General features: G+C 34.1%; 3 protein-coding genes across 6 annotated transcripts in view; 1 reads left to right on the top strand and 2 right to left on the bottom strand.

Moving 5' to 3' along the window:
• Window positions 1-881: 881 nt before the first annotated feature.
• LOC116119771 (sugar transporter ESL1-like) overlaps window positions 882-24527 on the bottom strand; it is a 54254-nt gene continuing 30608 nt past the window's right edge. The window contains exons 1-9 of one of the 4 annotated variants that reach the window (XR_004126441.1): window positions 16394-16474; window positions 16226-16310; window positions 16097-16140; window positions 15952-16014; window positions 15808-15867; window positions 12827-12879; window positions 12642-12701; window positions 12421-12534; window positions 1015-1123 (exon numbers count right to left, since the gene is read on the bottom strand). Coding sequence is in view for 1 of the 4 variants with exons in the window: in XM_031405701.1 (XP_031261561.1) it covers window positions 999-1123 (125 nt within the window). In the remaining 3 variants the exon portion in view is untranslated. Of the gene's footprint in view, window positions 1124-1151; window positions 1213-12420; window positions 12535-12641; window positions 12702-12826; window positions 12880-15659; window positions 15681-15807; window positions 15868-15951; window positions 16015-16096; window positions 16141-16225; window positions 16311-16393; window positions 16475-24527 lie in introns of those variants that run through there. The other 3 variants (XR_004126442.1, XR_004126443.1, XM_031405701.1) reach the window with 3 other exon arrangements.
• Window positions 5729-9673, top strand: LOC116119776 (sugar transporter ESL1-like). The gene is made up of 15 exons (XM_031405711.1): window positions 5729-5936; window positions 6284-6346; window positions 6646-6735; window positions 6836-6895; window positions 7070-7135; window positions 7217-7282; window positions 7362-7437; window positions 7536-7600; window positions 7748-7837; window positions 8883-8967; window positions 9058-9141; window positions 9219-9262; window positions 9333-9394; window positions 9474-9533; window positions 9619-9673. Exons 1-14 carry the CDS (start codon window positions 5790-5792, stop codon window positions 9508-9510), a joined length of 1035 nt encoding a protein of 344 aa, XP_031261571.1. The 5' UTR covers window positions 5729-5789; the 3' UTR covers window positions 9511-9533; window positions 9619-9673.
• Window positions 12457-18832, bottom strand: LOC116119781 (sugar transporter ESL1-like). The gene is made up of 18 exons (XM_031405715.1): window positions 18764-18832; window positions 18473-18678; window positions 17825-17887; window positions 17512-17601; window positions 17371-17430; window positions 17199-17264; window positions 17045-17110; window positions 16885-16960; window positions 16741-16805; window positions 16558-16650; window positions 16394-16474; window positions 16226-16310; window positions 16097-16140; window positions 15952-16014; window positions 15808-15867; window positions 12827-12879; window positions 12642-12701; window positions 12457-12534 (listed from the first exon to the last, which is right to left on the bottom strand). The coding sequence occupies exons 2-17, from the start codon at window positions 18659-18661 to the stop codon at window positions 12689-12691; spliced, it is 1167 nt and encodes a 388-aa protein (XP_031261575.1). The 5' UTR covers window positions 18662-18678; window positions 18764-18832; the 3' UTR covers window positions 12457-12534; window positions 12642-12688.

The following is a 24527-nucleotide window of genomic DNA, read 5'->3' as shown; positions in this document are numbered from 1 at the left end:
CAATAGTAACATCGCAACTTCATGCATGCACATGCCTAGATACACATGCAAATCAATTCGCTTCACTTCACTTCTGTGTGGTATATATGTTTTGCTCCATATGATTGACCATTTCATTTCTATTTTCATTTCACGATGCAGTATTCAGTATTTGGTTCATGATAACAGTTGGAGGAATAATAGGTTCATTGACAAAAGGGACAATGGTTGATCTCATCGGTCGAAAAGGTGTAAGTTATTCTATTAAAACCTGAATTTCTGATCATTTTTTCCTTTTTGATTACTTTTCACCTCTGTTAATAGCAATCAATCAAACTCTTATCCAAACAAGGACTATTTTCCAATTAGGCGTGGGAGGGGTACCAAGTGTCATAATATCTGAGACGTGATTATATCGAACTGTACATCTTTTCACAAATTTATTCACAGGAACTGATCAACAAGCCAATGACCTGATTAAGGGTTCAGCGGGAAGCCTTGTGACATTAGTTCGTTGGTTCTGTGCTTTTCATTCTACTTACACTTCAATTTTATGATGCAATGGAGTGCAGCTGGTAACTAAACATCCCTCATCACCCTACCCCTGCTTCTCATCCTCTCTTTGTTGCTCTCCTTTTATACTCGCACAAAAATTTATGTACTGGCTACTCTCTTTCGCAGGTACATTTTTCGTATTGGCTGGTATTTGTGCTTCAGCTGTCCTATTTGTTGCCTTTTTAGTACCGGAGACCGAGAACCGTACACGAGAAGAAATTAAAGCATCATTAAAGCATTTTCCAAAATGAATATGGTGAAACAGTTATACAGAAACTCCAATAAATGGAATGTAACATTGCTACAACAACTGTAGCCTAATAAGGTGTTAGAATTTCTTGAGCTAAAGGAAAATCAAATATAATTATCATAAATGTTTTGAGAATAGAAATATATTGTCAGTGTGATGTGATACACCAAAGTGCAATTTTACACATATTAAGTTCTGGTATATATTTATCTTATCACAGAAAAGAAGTACTAATTGTTGACTGTATTTCTTCTAGCGTCCGTCCTTTAGTCTCCGGGACCATCTTTGCTATGAATATAACATTTGCCAAATTAACTCCTGAGAAAATGAAAAATGTACCTGCAGCAGTGTGGTAAATTCTGAGCGTTTATTTCTAACCAATGTGTGTCTGAGGCTTTTGAGAAAGAGAGAAAGAGAGAGAGGATAACCTGCAGAGCTCTTGAATCAACTACAATCCTGCTCTATCTGATTTTATCTGTGTTTCATTTTAATGCTGAAAAAGGGTGCTTGGTTGCTTGATATCGGACGACTTTCAACGGGATTGGTGTGGAAAATTGCTTATGTGGTAAGAGTTGTAACAATCTCATTGTAGCTCAATTCTCATGTAAGGTGTGTGAAAGCCCTTATATCACTTTATCAATACAGGTACCTATATATATCGCTGAAATAACCCCAAGGATGTTCGGGGAGGATTTACACAAGCTAGCCAGGTACATTTAAATCATTGCAGAACTTAGTGTTATTGATCAACTAGATACTTACAGGAATACACTTTGTAAGTACGCAGCTCATGATGACTTGGCTTTTCATTAATGTTTTTCCTTGGAACGATTGTTTCTTGGCGCACACTGGCCTTTATTGGTAACTTCTAGCCATTCAAATGTTTATTGCAGGAAATTATCTTAAAGCTTTAGGTACGCATAAGAATTTGTTAATATTTCCGTTTCATTTCATTTCAGGTTCTGTTCCATGTCTATTGCAAGTTTTCGGCTTATTTTCATACCAGATCTCCTAGATGGTGGTAAATCCTATTAAGAATTTAAATATTCTTTTCGGGCAATATAGACATATTTTTGGAAGAAAAAAAAAAACATGTGTGCTAAACTTATTTTCTTCGAATTCCTCAACATATTAAAACAACTAAATTAACATCTTCGTTTTTCTACAGGCCAGATTGGACGAGAGAAAGAGTTAGAAACTACTCTACAGAGTTTTAGGGGAAGAATGCTGATATTTCTCAAGAAGCAGCTGACATCAAAGTAATTTTTTTCCAACTTATTTTATGTGTACTACATCACAGACAGAAATATGTTTTGGAAGATTTTGTACCTTGTTGTAACTATGGAAGAGGAAGAAAACATATCTATCATTTTCTTCAATCGATACATAATATATTCCCTTTTTTATAGTTTTAAAGGGATAAAACTAATAAACTACACTTAGCAGTTAAGAGAAATTCAAATTCATAATTTAAAATAACTGCAATTCAGTTTTATCTAAATAACTAATTCTTTGGCCATGCCTTCTTCCTCGCTCTTCTTCTTCATCGTGTCTTCCTCTTCTACCAAAAGGATTCAAACTTCAACACTCGTCCTGAATCTTTTTGGTAGCGAACTCCAAAGCGTGTTCTCCCTCACAGCCTTTCATGGCCTTTCAAACCAAACTTGCAGCCAATCTTGCTGCCAAACATGTTGACTCCTGCCCCCTCCAATCTTCCTGTTGGAGTGGTTCTTTTCCAATCTTTATTGAATGGCTTCTCCAATCTTCTATTGGAGTGTCTTCTTTCCATCCAATTTCTATTGGAATGGCTCTCTCAATTCTATTGGAGTGGCTTCGTTTCACAATCTATTGGATGGCTCTCCTCCAATCTTCTATTGGAGTGTCTTCTTTTCCATCCAATTTTCTATTGGAATGGCTCTCTCCAATCTGGGTGAGTGTCTTCTTTCCATCCATTTTTGTTGGAATGGCTCTCCTTCAATTTGTCTATTGGAGTATCTTTCAAACTCATCTCCACAAGTCCCTTAGGAAAAAAAGACTCTGATACCATGTTGTAACTATGGAAGAGGAAGAAACATTATCTATTTATTTCTTCTTGATCATACATAATACTCCCCTTTTTATAGTTTTAAAGGGATAAAACTAAATAACTACACTTAGCAGTTAAAGGAAATTCAAATTCATAATTTAAAAATAAGCAATTCAGTTTTATTTAAAACTGAAATTCTTTGGCCATGCCTTCTTCCTCGCTCTTCTTCTTCTTCTTCATCGTGTCTTCCTCTTCTACCAAAAGGATTCAAACTTCAACATACCTAACTGTGTAAGAACAAAGATGATTCCACTGTTGTACAGGATTATACAAAGACCTTTGAGAGGACTCGGAAGAGGAATTTTGAACATGTTCCAGCGAAGATATGCTTATTCATCTGGTGAGTCCTGGTATCTATATCTGTATTTAGGTAATTGATAATCCCTTATGTGGATGTAGTCGTTCCTCTGAGCTCTGTATGGCTTAATTTTCAGATTGGAGTTGGACTGATGGCCTTGCAACTTAGGAGGTTCAATGCAATGGATATTATGCCAGCTCAATATTAAGAAGCTGGTAAAAAAAATAAGAATTCTATTGCTAAAAGTATCTATAAAATTGAATGAAATGATGATATGAGCAGCATTTTTATTGAACAGATTTTTCAACCAGCTTAGGAACTGTATCAATGGCTATAATTCTGGTATTTGACTCTGAAACACAGTGGGATTCTTTTCCTTTGCAATATTCAGGCATGTGAAATTGTTTTGCAGATTCCAGCTTCCTGTGTATCTACACTACTTATAGATAATCTGGAAGACGACCCCTTCTTTTGGTAAAATTGCAAACAGTTCATTATAAGTTAGTGATTCAGTGGAAAACAATTTTATGGTGACTATTTTATGACTGCAGGTTCTAACAGTGGAATGTGCTCATGTTTTCTCATAATGGCATTAGCATTATGTGTGCAGGTTTTAGAAACTTCTACTCTTCTAAATTTGTTCGCAATTCGGGTCTGCATATTTATAATGTATATTGTTTAAATTCTTTGTGTAGGATTTTCACCCTTTCAAAAATGTCACCCGTGGTGGTATACGTTTGCATGATGGTAATATATCGTAATTTTTACCTTAAGTAATCATTACAGTTTATATTCAGATGGTTTGCTGAAATACTGTTCCGCACTGTATATTGAACTTTGCCTGATTAGCATAGCAATGTAAATTTTATGCTTCTTCTGTCTTTTTCCCCTAGATCTTATACTAGTGTAGAAGGAATTTGGACATCTTTTACAGATCTTCATTCTATCTTCATCTTTGGAAGAGTTTTAAATACATAGTTTGAGCAACGTGACTAATAGATACTAAATTTTGCTCTCAGGGTATAATATTGCCATGTCTTTAGGCATGGAGGGATACCAAGTGTCATAATGTCTGAGGTATGTATGACTATATTGAGCACACTCTACATCTTTTCATAAATTTATTTACAGGACCTGATCAAGTAATTGGGCTGCTTCCAGATATTTCCTATAAACATCAAAGGTTCAGCAGGAAGCCTCACGACAATAGTTCGTTGGTTCTTCGCTTTTCTTTCTTCTTACACTTTCAATTTTATGATGCAATGGGTCCCGCTGGTAACTAAACACCCCTGCTTCTCATCCTCTCTCCTGTTGATCTTCTTTATACTTGCACGACATGAGAGTTTTGTTGGGATATTATGGCTCGCTTTCCTATTTGTTCCCATGTAAAATTATATGTCTTTAAGAAAACTATTTAATAAAGAATACAATTGTAAATAGGAATAGAATTTAAAAATCCTATTAGGAATTAAAATATAAATCCTATTAGAAATAGAATGTCTCATATGCTATCTATAACTATAGGAGTAAGAATCAATTCAAGGTTATGAGAGAATGTGAGAACATAGGGTATTTGATATAAAGGTTATTAAGCATCATGGAGAGAGTGTCTTAGAAACTATGATTGTTTTAGCTCTAGGTACTGGGTTAAGCATGGTTAAAAACTATGACTGTTTCTACTCTATTATTTATATATCAGGTATATGGTATTGTGTACTCTTATATATTGTGTTCATGAAATTATAATAAATTTCTTTCATCCGTAGATATAGGCGGGTTATGCCAAACCACATAAATATCATAAATATCGTATCTCTTTGTATGGTATGATTTTATTCCTATTTATTTATCTCTAAAGTATATTTTTTGTTGCGTCATCTCGATCCTAACAAGTTTGAGATTGGTAAAGTTGATGGTGCAATAATTTAGCTCAGTTAGTGGATTGCAAAGTTTAATGCGTACACAATAATTGTCCTAATTTCTGCTTTATCAGTAGATTTTTGGCTGATATGACACAGACAGTAGGGTCATTGCAAAGCAAGGCAGGCGACTTTATGATCAACGGAAATTTACCAGCCTCATGATATGTCACAAATTCTTTCGTTTTTATGAAATTAGAATTCAATTAAACATCCCATTTTTCAAATACTACAAATAGTTGGTGCACAGTATCCATGAAACTTAAAATAATTGCAATAATTTCATAAGTGAGATGTAATTTAAAATAATTGCAATGGCCGTAGTACAAAATCTCTGGTAAATTTTACTTCTTACATTGCACAAACAAATACGTAAATGAAAAGCTAACCTCAATCAACAGGTACATCGAGCTGTATAACGACAATAATCAATGGTACCAATAATTAATTTCAACTCATTTACAGCTATTCAAAACGTGATACACAAAGTAGTGGTGACAGAGGGTGAACCATCAGATCGGCTAGCATAATTTTTTTTTTTTTTTTTTTTTGGGTAATGAGCTTTACAATAAAAAGGAATCAATACACAAAAATAAAAGAAAAAAGATGCATAACATGCAGCATAAATAAGAAAAACGTAACACAAAATAGATTAATCCAATTCATTTCACAATCTTCTTTTTTTTTCAGAGAAGATAAGACATGGAGGAAGGACTGTTACCAAGGTCCTCAGTTCCTGAAACAAAGTCTAACACTAAGAGCATTGCTGATGGTGATTCTTCTGTTACTTCTGTTGTTGTTCTCAGCACTTTGGTTTCCATCTGTGGTTCATTTGCTTACGGATGTACAGTAAGTGTACTACCATTAATTATCAGGTTAACAGCATAACTTTTATATCCTTATTTGGCCATCAATTTGAGCTCTGAATTAATGGGAATGATATACTTTTTTCCCATAAAAGGGAAAATTGTTCATTAAAATTCTGAGAATGTAATGTGGTTTGCATAAACTAAATATAGTGTATTAAAGGACCACATTGTATATCTGTTGTCTTTGTACAACGGAATTTTAAGTCAATTCAGTCCAAATTCTCTCCTTAGAACTTCAAGCTCTAAATGGCTAAAAAAAATAATCTAGGCCACTGTTTACCAGATTGGTTTTCTTGACTGAGCGAATGGTTGATTATGGCTTTGCAGGCAGGATATTCATCACCTGCTGAATCTGGAATCATGGAAGACCTGCAACTTTCTGTGGCTGCAGTAAGCTATTTCTTCCAAGAGTAAAATCACAACTTGGACAGACACACACACACATCAATACATAGGGCAACCGTTATGTTAAATTAAGGCAACCATAGAACAAAACATAGGCCATGATTTACCTTGTGTGTAAAGAAACTATAATTAATAATGAAATGTTCAAGGAAAGGTTGACACCAATTGACCATTATTAAGTGAATCATCTTGATAAATCGAACTCATTATCTTTCATTCATTATACTTGCAGGTATATCATGCTCCATATAATTGACCATCTCTCTTCTCTTTTTACTATGCAGTATTCAGTTTTTGGTTCACTGACAACGGTTGGAGGAATAATAGGTTCATTTATGAATGGGATTATACCTGATCTCATCGGTCGAAAAGGAGTAAGTTAATATATTACACTACGAATTTCTAGTAAAAATTTTCCTCTTTTACCACTTTTAACCTTTGTTAATAGTATTCATTCAACTTCCTATAAAGCAGACAATGTGGTTGTCCGAATTACTCTGCATTTTTGGATGGCTTGCAATAGCATTCTCAAAGGTTTCTTATCTTTCCCTTCTCTCCCTTCCCACAATAATTATGGTTAATTTGATTTGCTATCTTACTGCTTGTGTCACTAGTTTGAATTGATTCTAAAAGGATCAATGTTTGAATCAACTACAATCCTGCTCTATCTGATTTTTATCTGTTTGTTTCATTTTAATGCTGAAAAAGGGTGCTTGGTTGCTTGATATCGGACGACTTTCAACAGGGATTGGTGCTGGAATGATTGCTTATGTGGTAAGAGTTGTTAACAATCTCATTGTAGCTCAATTCTCATGTAAGGTGTGTGAAAGCCCTTATATCACTTTATCAATACAGGTACCTATATATATCGCTGAAATAACCCCAAAGGATGTTCGGGGAGGATTTACACAAGCTAGCCAGGTACATTTAAATCATTGCAGAACTTAGTGTTATTGATTCAACCAAATACTTACAGGAATACACTTTGTCAAGTACGCAGCTCATGATGACTTGTGGCTTTTCATTAATGTTTTTCCTTGGAACGATTGTTTCTTGGCGCACACTGGCCTTTATTGGTAACTTCTAGCCATTCAAATGTTTATTGCAGGAAATTATCTTAAAGCTTTAGGTACGCATAAGAATTTGTTAATATTTCCGTTTCATTTCATTTCAGGTTCTGTTCCATGTCTATTGCAAGTTTTCGGCTTATTCTTCATACCAGAATCTCCTAGATGGCTGGTAAATCCTATTAAAGAATTTAAATATTCTTTTCGGGCAATATAGACATATTTTTGGAAAAAAAAAAAACATGTGTGCTAAACTTATTTTCTTCGAATTCCTCAACATATTAAAAACAACTAAATTAACATCTTCGTTTTTCTACAGGCCAAGATTGGACGAGAGAAAGAGTTAGAAACTACTCTACAGAGTTTTAGGGGAAAGAATGCTGATGTCCTCAGAGCAGCTGACATCAAAGTAATTTTATTCCAACTTATTTTATGTGTTCTCATCAACAGACAGAAATATGTTTTGGAAGATTTTGTACCTTGTTGTAACTATGGAAGAGGAAGAAAACATTATCAATCTTTCTCAATCGATCACTATATATTCCCTTTTTTATAGTTTTAAAGGGATAAACTAAATAACACACTTAGCAGTTAAGAGAAATTCAAATTCATAATTTAAAAATAACGCAATTCATTTTTATCTAAAATAACTAATTCTTTGGCCATGCCTTCTTCCTCGCTCTTCTTCTCATCGTGTCTTCCTCTTCTACCAAAGGATTCAAACTAACACCGTCCTTGAATCTTTTTGGTAGTGACTCCAAAGCTGTTCTTCACTTCATGGCCTTTCATGGCTTTTTCAACAAACTTGCAGCCATCTTGCTGCCAAACATGTTGACTCCTGCCCCCTCCAATCTTCCTGTTGGAGTGGTTCTTTTCCATCCATTCTTCTATTAGAATGGCTCTCCTCCAATCTTCTATTGGAGTGCTTCGTTTCCATCCAATCTCTATTGGAATGGCTCTCCTCCATCTTCTATTGGAGTGTCTTCTTTTTCCATCTATTCTATTGAGTGGCTCTCCTCCAATCTCCTGGTTGAGTGTCTCTTTTCCATCCAATTTTTGTAGAATGGCTCTCCTCTCATTTGTCTGTTGGAGTGTCTTTTCCAAACTCATCTCCCACAGTCCCTTAGGAAAAAAAGAGCTCTGATACCATGTTGTAACTATGGAAGAGAAAAACATTACTATTTATTTCTTCGATCCATACTTAACATTCCCCCTTTTTATAGTTTTAAAGGGATAAAACTAAATAACTACACTTAGCAGTTAAAAGGATTCAAATTCATAATTTAAAAATAACCGCAATTCAGTTTTATTTAAACACTGAAATTCTTTGGCCATGCCTTCTTCCTCGCTCTTCTCTCTTCTTCTTCATCGTGTCTTCCTCTTCTACCAAAAGGATTCAACTTCAACATACCTAACTGGTGTAAAACAAAACTGATGATCCCACTGTTGTACAGGATTATACAAAGACCTTTGAGAGGGACTCGGAAGCAGGAATTTTGAACATGTTCCAGCGAAGATATGCTTATTCACTCCTGGTGAGTCCTGGTATCTATATCTGTATTTAGATAATTGATAATCCCCTAGTGGATGTATTTGTTCCTCTGAGCTCTGTATGGCTTATATTTTCAGATGTAGTTGGACTGATGGCCTTGCAACAGTTAGGAGGTTCAACTGCAATTGGATATTATGCCAGCTCAATATTTGAAGAAGCTGGTAAAAAATAAAATTCATTGCTAAAAGTATCTATAATTGAATGAAATGATGAATGAGCAGCATTTTATTTGCTACAGATTTTTCAACCAGCTTAGGAACTGTATCAATGGCTATAATTCTGGTATTTGACTCTGAAACACATGTGGGATTCTTTTCCTTTGCAATATTCGGCATGTGAAATTGTTTTGCAGATTCCAGCTTCCTGTGTATCTACACTACTTATAGATAATCTGGAAGACGACCCCTTCTTTTGGTAAAATTTGCAAACAGTTCATTATAAGTTACTGATTCAGTTGGAAAACAATTTTATGGTGACTATTTTATGACTGCAGGTTTCTAACAGTGGAATGTGCTTATGTTTTCTCATAATGGCATTAGCACTCTGTGTGCAGGTTTTAGAAACTTCTACTCTTCTAAATTTGTTCGCAATTCGGTCTTCATATTTATAATGTATTTTGTTTAAATTCTTTTGTGTAGGATTTTCACCCTTTCAAAAATGTCACTCCTGTGATGGTATACGTTTGCATGATGGTAATAATCTGTAATTTTTACCTTAAGTATCAATTACAGTTATCAGCTTATTCAGATGTTTTTGCTGTAAATACTGTTCCGCACTGTATATAGTGAACTTTGCCTGATTACGAGCAATGTAAATTTTATGCTTCTTCTGTCTTTTTTCCCCTAGATCTTATACTAGTGTAGAAGGAATTGGACATCTTTTACAGATCTTTATTCATTCTATCTTCATCATCTTTGGAAGAGTTTTAATAACACAGTTTAGCAAACGTGACTAATAGATACTAAATTTTGCTCTCAGGGTTATAATATTGCCATGTCTTTAGGCATGGCAGGTACCAAGTGTCATAATTCTGAGGTATGTATGTGACTATATTGAGCACCTCTACATCTTTTCATAAATTTATTTACAGGACCTGATCAGTAAGGGGCTGCTTCCAGATATTTCCTATAAACATCAAAGTTTCAGCAGGAAGCCTCACGACAATAGTCGTTGGTTCTTCGCTTTTCTTTCTTCTTACACTTTCAATTTTATGATGCAATGGAGTCCCCTGGTACTAACACCCCTGCTTCTCCATCCTCTCTCCTTGTTGATCTTCTTATACTTACACACCATATTTGTATTGGCGCTCTCTCCGGTAGGTACATTTTTCATATCTGCCGGCATTTGCGCTTTAGCTGTTCTATTCGTTGCAGTTCTGTACCGAGAACCAAGGACCGAACACTCGAAGAAATTCAAGCATCACTTACGTATTCCTCGAATGAGTATGGTGAAATAATAAAGAGAAAAGCTTGCTGAAGTGATCTTAGCCTTGGAAGCTCTGGACAATTTTGTCAAAAAATAATAAAATGTGTGATTTGCTATTTTTTTGTACTCAAAAACTGCTTTGCTTACTGTCACGGATTTTTTTTTTAAAAGAAGCAATGTGTGCTAAAAATGATTTATCATCCTTCAATAAGAAGAAATATTGTGTTAATTCCCTTTGAGGCATGAAATCTCTTACATGTTTGGTTCCCTGTTCTTTTTTTTTTTTTTTTTTTTTTCTTTTTTCTTTTTTGTGATATGTTGTACAGATATTGTATGGCATGAAGGTTCTTGAATTTATTAAAATGGAGCTTTTGACCTTCCATTTCACAGTCTGCAATATATTAGATTAAATGCTGGGATTCACAGTCAAGCCTTGTGATGAACCCAATGTTTCAAATAGATATTACTAATTATAATCAACATGTGTTTAAATATGTTAATGACTGACTTAGATACTTCCAATGTCGATGTGGATCAATATTAATGTTTCAGGAAATTGAATTTTCAGAATTCAAGATGCATCACCATGACAGATCTTTATTATAATTTATAATATATACTAAAACAACTAAGAATGGCATATTGATGGACTATGTGCTGATCTGAATGCACTGGAGATCATTCCAACTCATCAACACAAGCTTCTTTTTCTTTCAAGAAAATAAGACATGGGAGGAAAGCATGGAGAAGGACTATTACCAAGGTCCTCAGTTCCTGAAACAGAGTCACCAACTAACAGCATTGATGATGGTGATTCTCATGACGTATGTTGTTTTGGTTGTTCTCACCTTTTGGTTTCCATCTGTGGTTGCTTTTGATTTTAAAGTTAGTTGACTTTGTATGATTGAATTTCAAGTCCACTTAGTTCAAGCCTAATTTTCTACTCAGAACTTCAACTGTGTGTTAACCAGTATTGGTTTTTTTTGACTGGCTGACCAATGATTGATCATGCTTGTTTCACCTCTGTTAATAGCTTCAATCAAATTCTTATCCAAACAAGGCTATTTTCCGACTGAATTTTATTTACTATATTTTTTAGCATCTTTCGTTTTGAAATATATCAGATTGTACAAATATAACTGATAGATCACATCTGCACTCAGGGTATATATAATGTTGCTAACCAATTAGGCATGGGAGGGATAAAAGTGTCATAATATCTGAGACGTGTTATATCGAACTGTACATCTTTTCACAAATTTATTCACAGGAATCGTCAACAAGCCATTGACCTGAATTCCAGATACTTCCTATAAACATTAAGGGTTCAGCAGGAAGCCTTGTGACATTAGTTCGTTGGTTCTGTGCTTTTCATTCTACTTACACTTCCAATTTTATGATGCAATGGAGTGCAGCTGTACTAAACATCCCTCATCACCCTACCCCTGCTTCTCATCCTCTCTTTGTTGCTCTCTTCTTTTGTACTCGCACAAAAATTTATGTACTGGCTACTCTCTTTCGCAGGTACATTTTTCATATTGGCTGGTATTTGTGCTTCAGCGTGTCCTATTTGTTGCCTTTTTAGTACCGGGAACCAAGAACCACACTAGAGAAGAAAGCATTCATTAAGCATTTTCCAAAATGAATATGGTGAAACAGTGCAGACAACAACGGAAGTATCCAACGTAAGGTGTTAGAATTTCCTGAGCAAGGGAAAACAAAAATTATCAAAGGAGAAAAATAGTGCAGGTGTGAGTGATACCCACCAGTGTGCATTTACACATATTAACTTCTGGTAATATTTATCTTATCACAGAAAAGAAGTACATTGTTGACTGTATTTCTTCTAGCGTCCGTCCTAGTCTCCGGGACCATCTTTGCTATGAATAAACATTTGCCAAGACTCCTGAGAAATGAAAAATGTTCCTGCAGCAGTGGGTAAATTCTGAGCGTTTATTTCTAACCAATTGTGTGTCTGAGGCTTTTGAGAAAGAGAGAAAGAGAGAGAGGATAACCTGCAGAGCTCCATTCCATCATAAAGTTGAAAGCGTAAGTCAAACCCAAGAGCATGATCAGCTGACAAAGGTCACCAGGCTTCCACCTGTGGCCTTGACATTCATAGGAAATATCTGAAATAGAAATACTTCCTTGAATATATGCTATCACCTTGTTTAAGTTAAATTCATGTGCATAAATTTCATAAATGATACGGGGTCCGAATGAAGAAGCTATTTACCTCGGACATTATAACCCAAGGAATTCCTGACATGCCAACAGAGTTAGCTAGAGTATTACCCTATTGTCGTAGAGATTAGTTGACACACAATTTTGTTGATAATATCTCAAATTTATGGATTTAGCAAATTATAATATACGAAAAATCAGCAAGAGCATTGAATTTATGTTTTTTTGATGGATTACCAATAAGCTAATAAGCACCAAAATAGGAGTGAGGTCCTCCAAGTGGGAATTCCCTGTCCATCAAGTACTCTAAATGTTTAGAAGACACTAAAAACAAGAATTTGTGATTTGTGAAAACAAGAAGCAAAATAGATGGTGATGAGTAATGGAATGATGTTTAAAACATTCGGTAAATCTGGAAACAGAATGCCAATCCTATAAGGAGAGACAGATGCACATTCCAGCACTGAAATCTGAAAAATTTGGTAAACATTGCTTATTGATTGTCAATGAAACATGAATGTTTAAAAAATTCTTCTGCTATTCCACCAACAGGAGGAGTGGTTTTCTTCCTGCTTATCAATTAATAGGACTCCACAACTGTTGCTGGAATCTGCCAAAGATATGTATCAAAAATAGAAATACGATTAGGAGAATCTGGATTTGGTTATAACTAAGAGTCTAGTGACTACCGCTGCATAGCCACTAATGCCCTCCAAGGCTAGTGAAAACACCTATGGAAAATCAGATATTTGAATTAGAAATCTCTTTTCCTGTACGTCATATAATCATTACCCAAAACCTGAAGGATAATTACCAGCTTTTTCGAATGTACTATCAGCTAATATGTCATACCACTAACTCCTGCTAATTGCTGTAGGAACACAGAGGCCAACTCCGATCTAAAAGTTTAATTCCATGGAAATATGGAAAATCATGAAAATGAAAGTGACAGATTCAGATATATTTGATACTCACAAGGAAAAATTGGTGTATCCCCTCTGGAACAGCTCCAAATATCAGTTCCTGAGCCCTGGGTAAAGGTTTCAAAATTTTCCTACAAACCAGAAAAATACTTGTAATACCTCAAGTTGAAGTTGAATTCTACATTAGAAAGATAAAAGTGGAAAATATACTCTAATATCAGCTGCTTCTTGGAGAAATGTCACATCTCTCCCCTGAGGCGCTGCAATGCTGTTTCAAATCCTTTTCTCTAACACCTTGTGCCTCAAAATATATATTGCACTTATCCTTTGTACTCAGAACTCCTATCAAACTGCTTTCGCAACATTAAAGCTGAATAACTCACCAGCCCCTAGAGACTCGGAATGAAAATAAAGTTAAATTTGCAACAGGCATAGATTAGCACCTGAGGAAATGAAACAAAGTATCTTTGACTGATTTTAGATTAAAGTAACACAATACAGCAGGGAAATTTTTAACACTAGACCCAATGTGCGCCAGAAATGTCATTTCCAATGAGAAATACAGGTGAAAAGCCGAATGTTTCATCAACTGTCACACTTAAAAAAAATAGAACTCTGCATGTATCCACCAAATAACCTATTGATTGAATTGTTTCTATTATTGTTTATGTTACCTGAGTGAATGCAGTAAATACTCCTCGAAGATCTCTGGTGTTTTATTTCTGCAATATATACGGTTACCTTTTTTTGGAATAAAGAATGCAACTGTCATTGGTGACACAACTAATGATCAATATGAAATGAAAAGCATTAATTTGTTACTTGCCACATAAGAAAAAGTCCAACGCCAAACCTATAGAAGTCTTCCCAAATCCAGCCACAGAACATCCTTGCGATGAACAAGAATTATAGATCAATTCATAATCATCTTACTGATACACTAGTGTAGAAGAATGGTTATGAAAAAGGACAGAAGGGAAAAAGAATTAAACTTGGCGACACTATAGCAAACCACCAGGTACAAAATATTTCAGAGAACAGCATAGCCCCTTAATGAGATCAACAAGTTACATAAGGGACAAGAAGGTTAAGTTTACTGATAAGAGAAACTTAACTATACTTACAGTCTCCTCCTAATATATCAGCTACCTGCCACTTAATATGGCACCAAGCATTCCTCCAACAGTCATTATTGAACCAAAACCTGAATACTGCACAATAATCATCAAGGTAAGCATAAAAATAACTAGGATAATCCAATCCAATGCAGAAGAATTATAAGTTGATACAATGTTAAAATTGACCAGGAGAAACAAGATGATATATTGTGCATTGCCTACATTTGAAGAAGCAATAATGTTTATGCTTGTTAAATGTAAAAGAACCATAGTTTTAAGCTAATGAAAATCATATAATTATCGTAAATGTTTCGGAATAGAAATATATTGTCAGTGTGATGTGATACACCAAGTGCAATTTTACCATATTAATTCTGGTATATGTTTATCTTATCACAGAAAAGAAGTACTAATTGTTGACTGTATTTCTTCTCTAGCGTCCGTCCTTTAGTCTCCGGGACCATCTTTGCTATGAATATAACATTGCCAAGTTAACTCCTGAAAATGAAAATGTTCCTGCAGCAGTGTGGTAAATTCTGAGCATTTATTTCTAACCAATGTGTGTGTGAGGCTTTTGAGAAAGAGAGAAAGAGAGAAGGATAACCTGCAGAGCTCCATTCCATCATAAAGTTGAAGTGTAGTCATAACCCAAGAGCGACCAGACAAAGGTCACCAGGCTTCCACCTGTGGCCTTGACATTCATAGGAATATCTGAAATAGAAATACTTCCTTGAATATAGCTATCACCTTGTTTAACTTAAATTCCATGCATAAATTTCATAATGATACGGGGTCTCGAATGAAAGCTATTTACCTCGGCACTTATAACCCGGAATTCCTGACATGCCAACAGAGTTAGCTAGATATTACCTGTTGTCGTAGAGATTAGTTGACACACAATTTGTTGATATATTGCTCGAATTGATGGAGATTTTAGCAAATTATAATATCACGAAATCAGCAAGAGCTTGAATTTAGGTTTTTTGATGGCTTACATTTTAAGGCCAAAAATAGCGCCAAAATAGAGTAGTGCTCCAAGTGGGGAATTCCCTGTCCATCAAAGTACTCTAAATGTTTAGAAGACACTAAAAACAAGAAGGCTTGTGATTTGTGAAAACAAGAAGCAAAATAGATAGTGATGAGAGAAGTGGAATGGTGTTTAAAACATTTGGTAAACCTGGAAACAGAATGCCAATCCTATAAGGAAGAGACAGATGCACATTCCAGCAGCTGAAATCTGCAAATGTTTGGTAAACATTGCTTATTGAATTGTTGATGAACAACATAAAATGTTTGAAAAAAATTCTTCTGCTATTCCAACCAGGAGGAGTGGTTTTCTTCCTGCTTTATCCATTAATAGGACTCCAACAACTGTTGCTGGAATCTGCCAAAATATATGTATACAAATATAAGAAATACAATTAGGAGAATCTGGATTTGATTATAACTAAGAGTCTAGTGACTACCGCTGCAATAGCCACCAATGTACTTCCAAGGCTAGTGGAAACACCTATGGAAAAAATCAGATATTTGAATTAAAAATCTCTTTTCCTGTACGTCATATTATCAGTAACCAAAACCTGAAGGATAATTACCAGCTTTTTCGAATATACTATCAGCATAATATGTCATACCACTAACTCCTGCTAATTGCTGTAGGAACACGAGGCCAACTCCAATCTAAAAATTTTTAATTCCATGGAAATATTAGGAAAATCATGAAAATGATAGGTGACAGATGTAGATATATTTGATAGGCTCACAATGAGAAAATTTATGTATCTCCTCTGGAACAGCTCCAAAGATCTAGTTCCTGAGCCCTGGTGAAAGGTTTCCAAATTTTCCTACAAACCAATGAAAAATACTTGTAATTACCTCAAGTTGAAGTTGAATTCTACATTAGAAAGATAAAAAGTGGAAAATATACTCTAATATCAGCTGCTTCTTGAGAAATATCAGCAGTCTCTCCCCTGAGGCGCTGCAATGCTGTTTCAAACTCCTTTTCTCTACCAACCTTTGCCTGCAAATAATATATATATGCACTTGTCCTTTGTACTTAGAACTCCTATATCAAACTGCTTTCCCAACATTAAAGCTGAATTGAACTCACCAGCCATCTAGGAGACTCGGGAATGAAAAATAAAGTTACAATTTGCAACAGGCATGGAGTAGCACCTGGAGAAAAATGAGAACAAAGTATCTTTGACTGAAGTTTTAGATTAAAGTAACACAATACAGCAGGGAAATTTATTACCAACTAGAGCCAATGTGCGCCAAGAAATGTCATTTCCAATGAAGAATACAAGTGAAAAGCCGAGTGTATTCATCAACTGGACACTTAAAAAAATTAGAACTCTGCATGTATCCAACAAATAACCTATTGATTGAATTGTTTCTACTACTGTTTTTGTTACCTGAGTGAATGCAGTAAATACTCCTCGAAGATCTCTGGGTGTTATTTCTGCAATATATACAGGTACCTGTTTTGGAAAAAAGAATGCAATTGTCATTCGGTGACACAACTAAATGATCAAATATGAAATGAAAAGCATTAATTTGTTAACTTGCCACATAAGAAATAAGTCCAACGCCAAAACCTATAGAAAGTCTTCCCAAATCCAGCCACAGAACATCCTTGCAATAGAACAAGAATTATAGATCAATTTCATAATCATCTTACTGATACACTAGTGTAGAAAAATGGTTATGAAAAAGGACAGAAGGGAAAAAGGAATTAAACCTTGGCGAACACTATAGCTAACCAGCCAAGGGTACAAAATATTTCAGAGAACAGCATAGCCTGCTTAATAAGATCAACAAGTTACATAATGGAGAAGAATGGTTTAAGTTTATGGATAAGAGAAACTTAAATAATACTTACAAGTTTCCTGCCTAATATATCAGCTATCCTGCCACTTAATATGGCACCAAGCATTCCTCCAACAGTCATTATTGAACCAAAAACTGAATACTGCACAATTAATCATTAAGGTAAGCATGAAAATAAACAAGGGAATAATCCAATCCAATGCAGAAAAATTTATAAGTTGATACAATGTTAAAATTGACCAGGATAAACAAGATGATATATATGTAGCATTGCCTTAAATTTGAAGAAGCAATAATGTTTATGCTTGTTAATTTTGAAAGGAAACAAAGGCAATAATGGAGAAGCTGAAACAATTAGTACTAACAGCCGCAACAGACAGGCCCAGTTCTTCCATGATGCCAGACTCAGCAGGCGATGAGTAACCCACCTGCAAAACAATCGGAAAAGAGTCAAAAGACCATTGATTTTAGTCAAAGTTATGCTATGCTTTCATAACTTGGATAGAGATAGTCTATTTACCACCCGATGAAATAATGCACATATGAGGCTTATTGATGAGTGGCCCAAAATATTGGGTTGGACTAAACCCCTAAAGATCCACTGTTCGAATTACCCAAACCTGTCCAATTAATACTTGAACAACATTTTGGACTTGGGAGGAATTAGAATGGGCTCATACGAAGTCCTCCTCTTCTGTAAAGTCAATTGATGTGAACCTTCTCATGTTTTAAATTCAATCCTACTGGCTTACTTTTTGTGGATCATGACGCCGAAAACTCTGCTGCAAGGAAAAATAGGCTCGGTAATCTAATGGAATACTTCCATGCTCATAAGGTCACCTATTTTTACAAGAGTCTGAAACTAAATAAATTACCAGCTACTATATACTGTGAGCGTGTGTGCGAGGTCTTTTATACCCATCATGAATTTTCATGTTTGTTCTGACCACGCATGTTTGAAGAACATAAACTAACATTTACGTTCCTAAGTAGTAAGTCCTGTATATACTTACAGCAAATCCATAGCAGGAGTAGCCACACACAGCTACCAAGGTGCTAAACACAAGCATCCCGGTGACAGATGAACTGCTCGGTGGCGGCAGGGACAGCGACTGTGTGTTGCTGCAATCGATCCCGGTGCCATTACGCTTTGATTCAAGCAAAGTTGCTTGCAGTCCTTCTTCCAGGTTTTGTCTCTCCATTTCTTAGCTCTTGCTTTCTTCATGAAAGACAAGGAACAAAAACAAATTATTAAGATGAATGTATGTAATCACATGCAATAAACATCCCAAATAGGATACAACCTCCAAGAGTGCACCCAGTTAAGAGAGAAACTACAACTGAGTATCTGAGGTACTGAAAATGATGAACAAACAAATATTTATAACCTTTCAAAGAAGAAACAAATCCAGTTCATGTCATTAGACTTTTTAATTTTTCGGATAAGGTTCTTTTTCAAACTTTGCGTAAGCCATTTGAATAACATACTCATTAGGTTTCGTACTTCTCCAATCAAAGAAGCTATTCGATCTTTGCGTAGAATCTTGGTAAAGAAATTAAGTGAAAAAGAGTTGACTAACTCTTTAAGGCTACCGACTCTTTGCTCGATCCCCAGACATTAGAGATATAAGAAAGTTGTGTTTAACCGCTTTGATTTTAAGACCTCAACTACCTAACTAACACTCAAAAAAAAAAAAAAAAATATATATATATATATATATATTATTTGACAGGCAAGATGCCTTGCAATAGACTATTTTAATTTTTATAACATTCAGCATGTAAAGATTTTGTTTCAAGATCTACGTTGTTGCATGTTGTCAAAAAGTCTTAGGTTCGTAATCCCCATGCTCTCAGGATTTAAATAGGTGATCATGGTAAAAGACGCAACACACTATAACATATGGGTTTAGTTAAATCTACTAAAACTTTGAAAAAAAAAAAAAAAGTTTTATATTTTATATTATTTACAATTTTGATCCCGTTTAAATTTATATAAAAAAATTAGGAAAGGCTTTATATTTTATAATATTTACAATTTTGATCTCATTTAAATTCATATTGGCCTCACAAAATTTTATTATAAATTTATTAACTTAAATGTTTTGAACCCACTCACTAAAAATTCTGACTATATCCGTGATTATGGTGGTGGATTGCTGTGTTAGTTAAGGGTGTTCAAAAGCGGTTAACCACTTTTCTAAACCAAACCGGATTTTCGGTTCAGGAATTTTCCTGAACCGGTTTTAGGGAAAACCAGTTTTGAACTGGTTTTCCCCTTTTTTTTTTAATTTTGTCCTAAATTTAATTGTAAATATAGACAATACATTGGGAACTAAGAAAAAAAATTTGGGTTGGGATTTTAGATTGCTGCTTAAGAGATTTATTTTATGTTTAGTTACTTAATTTATTTATGTTACTAAGTTACTTATATATTATATACCCGGTTTTCTAAACTGGTTTTTTCAAATATTATATATATCTATAATGTATTTGAAAACCAGTTTAGAAAACCGATTTTCGTTAACCATTTCTAATTTCTTCCGAACGGTTAACCCGAACCAAAATTCTGTTTTTTGAATTTTTCGAACCGTAACCGAACGTTTTTTTTTTTTCGGGTAACAGGTTTTTCGGTTGCGGTTCATGGTTTTTGCATTTTTTGAACACCCCTAGTGTTTAGTCCTTATACTGATTAAATTGATGAAGCACAGCTGGCCTGAACACTATTTCTTTTTTGTTTTAAAAGAATTGTCAAAAGTTATTTTTTATAACATTCATCATGTAAAGATTTTGTTGCATGTTGTCAAAGTCAGTTTCACAACAGACTCGTATCTCATGACTGTTCCGGAATCCCTACGATTTTGTCTCATTTTTTCGTCGTAGTGATCACATTACTCCATATTACAATAGCACCTATATATTTACAAATCTATGAGATATCATATGGTCAACATGAATGAAACAAATTATATATGCAAAGACTATGTGGCATATTCCTATTTCGAATATTCGTTACATGAAAATATTCCTCATGTGTTAATGTAAACCAAGACACATTTTCTTGCTTGTCTCATATAATCTCTAATTCTAGAAGAATAACAAATATTTCCCCCCCAATATTAAACACTCATTGCTTTTTAGTCGTAATGAAAATTATTTAAGCAACAAATACCATATTTTTGAAGATTCGAACGAACCCTATTTAACCTTAACTTTTGTTTCTAAGACAGTTGACTCAACATACAAGATGAATAAATTATATAATCTTAAGAACGTATATTAACAAGACATTTCTTGACTGATAACTGCTAAAGGAATCCCAAGGAAGACCGTAGTAATGTCATGAATATCTGAGGTATGTTATTCTATTTATAAGGGTGAGCACCTGGTGTAATGGTATAATAGGACACTAACGTGGTTACCTATTCTCGGTTCTAGGTAAATTGGAATCGACCTTATTAGGGTTCAGTTTAGTTCTAGAAATTGGAAATCGAGAATTTTCTGGTTGGTTTTGGTTCTTATGTATTAATCGGAACTAGAACAGAATCGGAACCAGATCTGGATACCTGTATAGGAACTGGGATTACTTATAATTTTTTAATTATTAAGGTTAATATTTGTAATTTTTGGCGGTATATTGTTTTTTTTTTTAAAGAAAGGGGTATAAATTCATCCATGTATCTGAACCGAATTTAGTTCTAACAATGTTTTAAAATCTGGTCCAACCTTGACCCGGTCAAAGGCCTAGTCCCATCCAACCGGTTTGACCGGCGGGTTGACCTAGTGTGTCTTGTATCAGAATGCCAAAAAAACTTTTATATATTTGTGGTTGTACCATCTAACACAGGTATAAAATAAAGTAAATAAAATAAAAAAGTTATGTTTTCAGAAATAACCGAAAGTAGAATTAAAAAAGTTGATTGTTTGTTTTCAAAAAAAAAAAACGTATTGACAAAATCATAAATGCGGGGGGCTGTTATAGGTGAATGACATGTTCTTATTAAAAAAAAAAAAAAAACAAACAAAAGATAGAGGAAGTGTTCCAGAAATAACCAAAAGTAAAAAAGGAATGATTGTTTCAAATAAAGTATTGATCAGGAAATTCATAACATGGCGGTGAATCACATGTCCTTGACAAGTCTGGTATATGACATATATAAAATAAGGGTTTTTTTAATATGGAACACCTTCTTACTTAAATAGTTAAAGAGAAGTTTTGTTTTTTTTTTTTTGTTTTAATCGACATTAAAATGAGGGTGTAGTGTTCGTTATTATATTTATATTCTATCTATTTAAATTAGGTTTTATTTGAGCTGGTGGGTATGTCTTTTTTTACTCTTCTCTATAGTCTATTTTACAAATAATTATTTTTATTATTAAAAATATTATTAATTATATTTAATTATTTTAAAACTCTTTAAATTTATTAATTCATGATTGAAACACTTTCAAAAAAATTTTTAAAATTAACAAAAACATATTTACTCACCTCATAATTATCAGATTCTACAATCATATCAATGGTGGTTTAAAATTTGTCCTAAATGACGAAAAATGATTAGAATCTGATGCTATTGGTTCGATTGAGTCATATACGTGATATATTTTTTATCGTCAAACTTTTATGATTGTCCGACAACTGATCTGATCATGATTTAAATCTTTTAAACCAGATTCGTGATGAATATGATATGTCCTATATTTAAAAAAAAAAAAAAGATGTTTTCAAATAAATAAACCGAAAGTAAGAATTCAAAAAGAGAATGATTGTTTTCAAAATAAAGTAATTGATCAGAAAATTCATAAATGACGGTGATACGAGATGTCTTGCACCGAAGATATGAAGATAAGGTTATTTAATATGGAACACCTTTTGTTAAAATAGTAAAAGAGAAGTCATATTTTTTTATAATGGAAAGTGAAAATAATCGGGATGTGTTTATTTTATTATTTCCATCCTATCTGCTTAAAACTGGCGGTTTATTTTATTATTCTTAAAATTTAATTATATTTTATTTAATTTAAAATATTTAAATTTTTTAGTAGTATAGATCCGTTAATTTAACTAAATACCGTTAATAATAAAAATTTATAGATTAATAAAAATATTTTTACCCATCCACAAATTTCTGACAACCGACATTTAATTAATGAATAAGTATATTTTTATTAATTTTAAAACTTTTATTATAGATAATGTTTACTGAACTAACAAATATAGAGAATTAAAAAATAATCATACCAAACACATTTTTAAATTCAAAGTAATGATAATTCAAACTCAATTTTTTAAAAAATGCTACTCAAAATAATAAAAAAAATATATTTCATTTTCGATTAAAAAATGATTTCTAGTACAATTTTCAATGAAACTCCACGCAAGTATGTAAGGTCTGTTTACTTGGCTGACAGAATTTTAAAGCTTTATTCCATTTCTTCAATTATTGTATGCTTGGAAGTTTATAGAGACAAATGAGATCTTGATTGAAATTTTAGTTGGATTTTGATGAAGAAGAAGAAGGTGAGATATGGCTCTGCTACGAGATTGAAGATCTATTGATTCTATTTCTTTAGTCGTTATATGCCTGGAAGTATATAGAAACAAATAAGATTTTGATTGAGATTTTAATTGGATTTTGATGATGAAGAATACGAAGAAGGTGAGATCTAGCTCTGCTTGAGATTGAAGAAGGTGCCAGAATTTCATGCTTTCTTCTATTTCTTCGGTTGTTGGCTTTGTTTGAGATTTAGGATTGGGTTCAATCTTCTTTAGAGTGAAGAATGAAGATTCAAGATGTAGAATTGGAAATTGAAGGATGCACGAAGAAGAAGTGTGGAAAAAAAAAAAAAAAAAAAAATCAATTTTAGCATTTTAGGGGTTGAAAACCGAGATTTTGCCTTCATCCGGTTTTACCTCAAAACTGGTTGGAACGATGATCAACTACAATGACTCCAGTCTAACCGTGGGTCATACAGGGTGAATGCATATTCCTGATTTTTATACTAGCTCGGCGGCTAGGTCCCAGTGGAACTGCTTAAACTGACCGGGCTAAGCCAAGTTTAAAAATATTAGTTTCAGGTTTTGAGGAACTGAAACCCGCCAGTTCGGATTCTTTCAAAAAATGTAGGATACTCGGAACCGATACCCCTAACATTCAGCACACTCCACATCTTTTCACAAATTTATTCACAGGAACTGATTAATAAGTCATTGAGCTGCATTCCAGATATTTCCCATAAACATCAAGGGTTCAGCAGGAAGCCTTGTGACCTTAGTTCACTGGTTCTGCGCTTTTCTTTCTACTTATACTTTCAATTTATGATGCAATGGAATACATCTGGTAACTAAATACCCCTCGCCACGCCACCCTTGCTTCTCATCCTCTCCTTGTTGCTCGCCTTTTATACTCATGCAAATATTTATGTATTGGCTACTCGTATTCGCGGGTACATTTTTCATGTTGGGTGGTATTTGTGCTTCAGCAGTCCTATATGTTGCATTCTTAGTACCAGAGACCGAGGATCGTACACTACAAGAAATTCAAGCCACTTAAATACTTTCCCATTTGACTATGGTGAAACCATGATACAGAAACACTCTTGTAGATGTTCTTGAAAGATTTTGATTATTGTCGACATAAATGGAATGTAACATTGCTACAGCAACTGTAGCCTAATAAGATGTTAGGATTTCTTCGGCTGATGGAAGATCAAATATTATTATCATGGGTAATGCTGTTTGTACAAACTCTTTATACAAAGACAGTTTGTACAAACTGACGTGGCACACTGTGTGAGTGTCACGTGATATGAGGTTCACATAACATTAATGTGACATTAAGTTACATGAGTCCCAATACCACATGGCATGCTTTGTGATGTGTCACGTCCGTTTATACAGACTTTTTTTGTACAAAAAGTTTGTACAAATAACATTACCTAATTATCATTAATGTTTTAAAAATAGAAATGTATAATCACAATGGGATGTGATGTTGGAACTTAAACCCAAGGGAGAGCCCAACCCAAAAGACCGGCTTGATGGGTGGAAGAACCTCTAGGCTTAAG

Source organism: Pistacia vera, unplaced genomic scaffold (assembly GCF_008641045.1).
Source record: "Pistacia vera cultivar Batoury unplaced genomic scaffold, PisVer_v2 Contig906, whole genome shotgun sequence".
In the NCBI taxonomy this organism is placed as follows: domain Eukaryota; kingdom Viridiplantae; phylum Streptophyta; class Magnoliopsida; order Sapindales; family Anacardiaceae; genus Pistacia; species Pistacia vera.
This window is presented reverse-complemented; position numbering and strand designations above follow the sequence as displayed.

Bases quoted from the DNA above. Each gene is read 5' to 3' on its own strand.
- LOC116119781 (XM_031405715.1), bottom strand. From the start codon at position 18,661: ATGGAGAGACAAAACCTGGAAGAAGGACTGCAAGCAACTTTGCTTGAA. The intron at 16,141-16,225 runs GTAATTATCCTT...TTTTTTCCATAG, and splicing joins TAGTATATTCGAAAAAGCTG to GTGTTTCCACTAGCCTTGGA. The intron at 15,868-15,951 runs GTTGGAATAGCA...AAACATTTGCAG, and splicing joins GAAGAAAACCACTCCTCCTG to ATTTCAGCTGCTGGAATGTG.
- LOC116119776 (XM_031405711.1), top strand. From the start codon at position 5,790: ATGGAGGAAGGACTGTTACCAAGGTCCTCAGTTCCTGAAACAAAGTCT. The intron at 6,736-6,835 runs GTAAGTTAATAT...CCTATAAAGCAG, and splicing joins ATCTCATCGGTCGAAAAGGA to ACAATGTGGTTGTCCGAATT. The intron at 7,136-7,216 runs GTAAGAGTTGTT...TTATCAATACAG, and splicing joins CTGGAATGATTGCTTATGTG to GTACCTATATATATCGCTGA.